Consider the following 7,319-nt stretch of genomic DNA (forward strand, 5'->3'; position numbering starts at 1 on the left):
CCGGTTATATCTCCCCCACCACGACGAGTAGAATAAGCCTACCTGACTCCTAGTATCCTGCCTTTGTTTTGATATACCCGTAGCCTTAGTTTTCGGTAGTATCAACCTCGCTGTGGTCGTATAGAGGGTCGTCGTAGGTCAATGTTGATAAACAAAACAGCCCCTATTTCTCAACACAACAAGCATGTAGCAGCCCGTAAGCCTGTAGATACCAACTGTAAATGCCTACAAAGAGTAGAAGAGACGCTCTCAGCCAAAGATCCTCACTGTCTCGGCGTCGCTTCCTGCGCTGCGCTGGTGGAAGGAAATACGTCCGACGCACAGGCCTTGTTACGTCTGTTTTGGCGAAACGGAAAGCGAGGATGGAAGACGCAGAGATCGCTTCGAGGGAGCTGAGAAGTCCGTCTACGGCTGTTTATCATGCACTACAACTTCGATTCTATGCTGCATGGGCCGACCTCGCCGTCGCTTAGTCTGTTGTTTACCAGTCCCAGATCACGTCTGACAGCACCACAACCAGCGCTCGAGGGGGCCTGAAATTGGTCACAAACTGGAGACAGAGAAGAGACGAGTCTGTGGATGCCAATTTTTAACCGCCCTCAACGCCTTTTTCCCCGTCTACGTGAAGGGATGCTATCCAAGCCTGATTTCGCCCCCTGCCGGATGGATGACCGCTCACAACGCATGATACCCGGGCAAAAATGGTACCATCCGACTCGTCTCGTCGAGCTGATGCTAGATATGCCCTCATATGCCAAAATTACATCCGGGACTCAGGTCGCTTTCAGGATATCTGCCCTGCCCACCTATCCCACGGTACCCCCGATACGGCCTCCAGAGTCCGTAATTTTCGCTCAGAAAAGTAGGAGGCACCTTCCCCGGCGCTGGATTTGCCTCCAAAACAACCAAATAGAGCAATACATCCTGCCTGGATAGGGAATTTTGGGCCGTCTCTCCTTCTCTTTTCTGAGCTGCTCCTGCTCAAAACCATGCAGAATTGCCTGTTGAAGAAGGACCCAGAGCCGCCGGACGGGTATATTGATTCTCTCCCGGCCCAAATTGGCCGTCTTTTTTTCTCTTTTCTTTCCCTCACGCTTGCGTCTTCTGCTGACTACTGCTCGTACGAACGTACTGCTAGTGCTCACGCTGATTCTCTTGCTGCTCCTGCTGCTCTCTTGCTTGCCTCGGCTCGATCTTCTCTTCTCTTCTCCAACTCCCTCCTATCTCCGGCGGTCGCCCGACCACCCCCTAACCTCCGACTTTTCCTTACTGTCTTCTGTTTTTTTTGTTCACCATGCTGTTCGTGTTGTCTGTTGCTGGTCTTCTTGCTGTTTTTCTCTACTACGTGGGCCGTTGTCAGGCTGATGAGCGCGCCCGTGCCATCGAGTATCAACAACGGCTCAGAAAGGTACGTCCCGTTTCTTCTGACCGTGTCCGCTGCTGGCCCTCCCGTTCTCGTCTTCGTCGTCGTCGTCTGTTGCTCCGTCTTCGCTACCCTGTTGTAGAGCCGGTTGCTGTAGAGCTTCCAGCTACTCCCTCCCCTGTGTCTTCTGTTGCTTCGTCCCCATTCATCTTGTCCCCTGTGTCTTCTGCTGTTTCGTCCCCGTTTATTTTGTCCCCTGTATCTTCTGCTGTGTCTTCCCCTTTCCTTTTGTCCCCTGTTTCTTCTGCTTCTTCTTCCCCTTTCCTTTTGTCCCCTGTGTCTTCTGCTTCTTCTTCCCCTTTTCTTTTGTCCCCTGTTGATAGTGTTGTTTCTTCCCCCTTTATTGTATCCCCTGTTGAGTCTGGCGTTTCTTCCCCTTTCCTTTCTTCCCCCTTGTCTGAGCGTTCTGTTTCTTCCCCTGTTCCCCCTGTTGAGTTGAGCGTTCGTCTTGCTGCGTTGCGTGCCCGCGTTCTTGCTCTTTCTTCTGGTCCAGCAGCGGACCATACCCCCCTTCCTGCCTCTGCCCCCTCCCGCCGTGTTGCACGTATCCGCCAAGGGGTTCCCTTGGTGGTGCGTCCAACACGGATTCCCACTCCCGTTCCCTCCCGCGTCTTCTCTGCCCTCCCGCTAGTGCTTGAAAGAGACGCACGCCCCTTCGCTGAGACTCTAGGTCCCGTCGCCGCAACACCCATGGACATCCGGAACATCCTTCGCGCCCAAAGACTGGTCGCCAACGTCGCTGCTGAGGCACGCAGCTCCAACTCTTTACCAAGAAAGAGTGCTTTGCGAACCACCACCAGCGTGGAAAATACCAAGCGAGTCAGTTTTCACGAAGCTGTCACCGTTGTGAATGTCGAGAAGTGGGTGGTGCCTGGTGTGCACTCAGCTCTCAACTAGGTCTGGCCAGCCTAGTTGGTTCTGTTGTGTTCTCCAGGGTGACCACGTACCTGAGGTCAGTGTCGGGTTCCCATATTGCCACCCTCTCTTCCCCCTATCACGCGGATTTTACCACGAACAGAAAAAAAAAAATACCAAAAAAATCTGCTTTCCGTCGTGCGTTCTTTTCTTCCATGAATTCTGGTGCTGCTTACGGGTATATAGATTTTTGCTGTCAGGTAGCTCAATTGGTGAGTCACCTTCTGTCATTCTCCGTTTTTCATGGGTATCATGCTAACGTTGTCCTAGGGGGTCCACCGGGGCCATAACCGGAGCAGGGGTGGATGGTGGTCGGCGTATGCCAAACAAACGGTAAGTAACCATCCTTCTCCTCCTTGGTCTTTCAAAAAAAAAAAGATGTGCGCTAACCGTTTCAAACTCCAGGTTTGGGCCACCGTGTTGCCGATGCACGTCTGTGTGTCGGCAACACGGTGGCCCACTTGCTCAGGCTACAAGGGAGGATTGGTCTGTCTGTGGTGGTGCAAAACGGATTGCATCGAGGCAAGCAACCCACCCAACATCTTATCAGCATTCACATACTGACGCTTGCGCAGACACTTGCAGCCTATATCTTCTGACTTAACTTTCTGCCAGCTTGCAAATGAGGGTGCAAAGGGACTAATCCAGGGGCGTATCACCTACCCTACATTATTCTCACGTACTGACAGTTTCTTGCATAGGTAACCTTCTTCTGTTTAGGGCTTTTTTGTTGGAAAGAAGATGCAAATAGACTAATCCAGGGGCGTATCACCTACCATACCTTGTGCTCACGTACTGACCGTTTCTCGTATAGGTGCTCTTCTTCTGTATAGGGCTTTTTTTGTCAAGGAGGATGCAAAGGGACTAATCCAGGGGCGTATCACCTACCCTACCTTGTGCTCACGTACTAACGGTTTCTCACATAGGTAATTGCATATATTGTGGTGGTTGCAAAGGGACTGATCCAAGGGAGTATCACCGAGTATCACCTACCCTACAATGTATTCACGAGCTGACAGTTTCTTGCGCAGATAACATGTTGAGGCTGCAAGGGAGGATGGGTTTGTCTGTGGTAGCGCAGCACGGAATGCATCGAGGCAAGTCTCCCGTCACTTCATCACTCACCATTGACCACATACTAACACATGCGCAGACACTTGCAGCTTGCATCTTTTCTTTTCTAGGTTCTTTTCTTAAAGCCACTGGAGGATGGTTAGTCTGTGGTAGCGCAGCGTGCACTGCATCGAGGCAAGTAGCCCCATCATCTATATCATCATGAACACGCTAACACATGTGCAGACACCGGATGTGTCATCGAGGGATGGGTTCCTGTGGTGGCGCAGCAGCGGCTGTTCAGAGGTATCGCATCTTCATTCAACTTCTCTCTTTCTTCTATTCCTCCTCATCTTCTTCTTCCCCTTCCTCTGCTCCTGTCTCCTCTCCGGCCCTTCATCAGTCCCCATCCCACACACGCAACAATCTATCTCCAAAGCAGCAAGCTAACACCCCGTCACCTCACAGACACGCAATCCATGCGGAGGGATGGTCAGTCTTGGGGTAGCGCAGCTGCACTGCATCGAGAGTAAGTCACCTCATCTTCCTGTTGTTGTTGTTGTTCGTGTTTCTTGCTGTGTGTTGTTGTTGTCATGAAGTTGAGATGTCGTTGTCTTTTCCTTTTCAAGAAGTTCATCACGTGGCTCACCTTATGTAATCTTTCCTAGCGCCCGAGTTTTCCGCTTGCGTACAAAGGGGCAGGGGTTGAGCGTGGTGGGATGGTGGGAGCTCAACCCAAGGGTTGGATTTTTTTTTTCACTATCATCATAGCCTTGACAATCAAGATGCTGCTATTCTTCTTCTCCATCTAGTGGTTGCAAGTAATCATACAGTAAAAACAGTAGTAGTCAATCAAGATATAAGAAACAAGATACACAAAGGTGGATGATGTACATGAGGGAGACAGGGGCTACTGTTCCTTGACAGTAAGAGGTAGAGCTCGTAGACGGCGGCCGAGAAGCTCCAGCTCACCAACAATACCGCCAGAGGACAGGGACCATTTCTCACCGACCAACCGTCCGTCAACACGGTCTCTCAGCAGACCGCTCTTTGCATAGTACTGCAAGAGGCCAGCAGCTTCGTCTTTGCCCAGGCCAGAGAGCTCAATATAACCCATCTCCTTGGCCTGAGAGAACAGCGAGACCACACGGTCGTCCAGCTTGCCGTACATAACAGGGTAATCAGGAGAGGACGGGCTAATTCCGGCCTGTCGAGCAGCAACCTGCTTGATTCCGAGTTCCAGAGAAGGCAATCTCATGCAGTTGGAGGCAGCAGTTGCATACAATGCGAGACCACCATTCGGCAAGGCTTTCTTGGGCTCCATACGCATCAGAGAGAGGAAATGTTCGACAATGGTAAAGTCATGAGCGTGAATGAGCTTATATTCTGGGTTGCGGTACTTAGACTCAGCCATCCAGCGGGCGAGGTTGTCAACTGTGACGAGAAGCGGAGGACGAGCAGTGAATGGCTTGGTTCCCTTAGCTGCATTCGTGTCCATTGCTGGTCCCGTGGCAGTAAGCTCAGACCAGAGAGAGCGGAATATCGACCATGAGAGGTCCGGTTGCTGGATACCGATGTTTGCCATCTCGAAGAGAGAAATCCCAGAGTCCTTGACGTTAGGGTGTGATCGGGAAATGTGCAGTTTTGAGAGAACTTCCTTGTTTCCCTCGGCTATGCGCTTGAGCAATTCGGCAGTGGCATTTTTCTGGAAATATTTGACTGGGTTTGAGTTAGGGACTGGAGCATAGGCCGTTGTGCCGTTGACAATATCCCAGGCTATATTGTACGTTAGCACCTAGCTTTGAAATCATAATGGGGATAAAGAACATACCGTCTGGAATTGTGACCACTACCCAGTTCTTCAAAAAGGCCATTGTAGTAGCGTGCAGCAGGTGAACACTCTTCCCTGTGCCTCTACCGCCTGTGACAATTTTCATGACAGCTTCCGCGCCCTTTTCCTTATCATTGATATGCTCAATCAACCTGCCTAGTTCAACAGTTTCTTTCCTAACCACAGTGCAGGGCCGTCTGAACAAACTCCATCCCTGGCTCCTCCTGAAGGCCTCAACAGCCCTCAATCTGTCAACCAGATTCATTGGCAAACCCACTACTTGAGTCCTAAGCTCTGGATCGCTCAAATTCGCCACGCTAAGCTCTTGTAGACCGGTAACTTCGAGCGCATTGTTGTTACTTAGCACAATTCGATGGCTTAGAGCCCTTCGCTCGTCCGGGCTTCGTCGAGCCGGCCTGCCTGCCTTCCCCTTCTTCAACGTTCGTGTACTTCGTGATTCACGGAATTTCGGTCCGGGATTCTGGTTCTTCCCTTTCTTAGCTGGTGCGGCATTGAGAGCTGCGCTAGTATGGAATGACGAGGATGTAGGTAGTGTACGGAGAAGAGTCGACTGTTGAGAGAGCGCCGGTAGTGAGAGTGCTCGAGACGGGTATACTGAGCGTATCTGGGACACACATCTCCAGCAACAAGAGGAAGCCATCTTCGGGCACACCAGACTGCTGATCTGGTCTCTACCGAACGCCAATGGCTCGCCGCGTTCACTTTGCAGTTTGTCGTTGATGGTTTTTTTGCTTCTTGACGTCGCTTTTTTTGAAGGAAAAAAAGTGATGAAGATCGAAAGGGGAAAAAGTTGTCGCTGTTTTTATGATATCACGTGATAATACTGCACACAGAAGCTTCGTCTAAAGCGGCAAGGAACATCCACCTTGTGAATTTTTGACATATTTTTTTTGATCTTCACGAACAGTAATTTATATATCGAGGACAGACCAGTCGCATTATTTGAGATTAAGAGAAAAAAAACAGGCTGGAACATCATGCCAGACATAGCTATGGCGGATTCAACGACTAAGGTCAAGTCAAAGACAAAGCCAGAGAGACTGTGCGTATGATGCTTCAACCTACAAATTTTCTTTTTATATCTAACGTGCAATCCAGGCCGATAACGGTTGAAAAGCCCACACCATATGTATTCGACCTTGGAAATCTTATGGCGCTGGATGCGAACCCAATTGATCTCCCTCAGTCTGCAAAATCTTCGCCATTGATATTAAACCAGACCCTGAAAGCTACGGCACGCGATGGCGCCCAGTGCCTTGTCAACCAGCTCCTCACCACCTGTCCGATAACGAGCTCAATGCAAGACGGTGTTCTTCTCACCCTTCCACGTCCAACGACCATGGTACCTCGGTTTAAACCACTGCCTACTCCCAAACCTCCTACCAAATGGGAGCTCTTTGCCCGCAAGAAGGGAATTGGCAAGTACAACACCAAGCTGGGCAGCGGCCTAGCCGACACCGAACGGAAGAAAAACCTGGTTTATGACGAGGAGAAGGGCGAGTGGGTGCCCAAGTGGGGATACAAGGGGAAAAATAAGGGAACCGAGGATGACTGGCTTGTGGAGGTTGACGAGTCCAAGTGGAAGAAAGAGGAACAGATGAATAACGAGGGCAAGTCTATTCGAAACGAAGGCAGAAAAGAGCGGATGGAAAGAGCGAGGAGAAATGAGAGGAAGATGAGGGCCAACGAACGCAAGGCTAGAACCGGGAAGGCGAAGTAAGATTGAAAAGTTGAGTTGGTAGTTTTACCAGGTGTTACGGCGGTCTGTTATAATGGATTGCATGGCGTTAGGGCGAACAATGGGTATATCCTGTAGACTAGGGGTTTAAAAAAAGTGAATGATTAGATTATGTCAATCGTATTATTGAATCAACCTCAACCTATCCACGGTCTTCAATTAGTTAACAGGTAGAAGATCAAACTCTTCTATCATGAGTGCTATAGGCATATGGAGAGGATGAAGCCAGCAGTCTATTAAACAAAAATTGAAAGTAATATTAATTCAAAAGGATTTATTCAACTTTGTATCAACAAGGAGAACCAACGACACAAACAGTTGCCAAAAAGGGAGGACAA

At 50.0% G+C, this 7,319-nt stretch overlaps 3 protein-coding genes across 3 annotated transcripts; 2 read left to right on the forward strand and 1 right to left on the reverse strand.

The window, feature by feature from the left end:
- Positions 1 to 1,294: 1,294 nt before the first annotated feature.
- Positions 1,295 to 2,320, forward strand: TRV_04839 (uncharacterized protein; the record flags this gene model as incomplete). The annotated part of the gene is made up of 1 exon (XM_003021017.1): positions 1,295 to 2,320. One exon carries the CDS (start codon positions 1,295 to 1,297, stop codon positions 2,318 to 2,320), a length of 1,026 nt encoding a protein of 341 aa, XP_003021063.1.
- Positions 2,321 to 4,301: 1,981 nt separating this feature from the next.
- Positions 4,302 to 5,883, reverse strand: TRV_04840 (mitochondrial ribosomal protein DAP3, putative; the record flags this gene model as incomplete). The annotated part of the gene is made up of 2 exons (XM_003021018.1): positions 4,302 to 5,167; positions 5,223 to 5,883. The coding sequence occupies 2 exons, from the start codon at positions 5,881 to 5,883 to the stop codon at positions 4,302 to 4,304; spliced, it is 1,527 nt and encodes a 508-aa protein (XP_003021064.1).
- Positions 5,884 to 6,294: 411 nt separating this feature from the next.
- On the forward strand, positions 6,295 to 6,963 carry TRV_04841 (uncharacterized protein; the record flags this gene model as incomplete). Its single annotated transcript, XM_003021019.1, has 1 exon — positions 6,295 to 6,963. The coding sequence occupies one exon, from the start codon at positions 6,295 to 6,297 to the stop codon at positions 6,961 to 6,963; it is 669 nt and encodes a 222-aa protein (XP_003021065.1).
- Between the last annotated feature and the right edge of the window lie 356 nt (positions 6,964 to 7,319).

The sequence above is a fragment of the Trichophyton verrucosum genome, assembly GCF_000151505.1.
Source record: "Trichophyton verrucosum HKI 0517 chromosome Unknown contig00372_1.f1.exp, whole genome shotgun sequence".
In the NCBI taxonomy this organism is placed as follows: domain Eukaryota; kingdom Fungi; phylum Ascomycota; class Eurotiomycetes; order Onygenales; family Arthrodermataceae; genus Trichophyton; species Trichophyton verrucosum.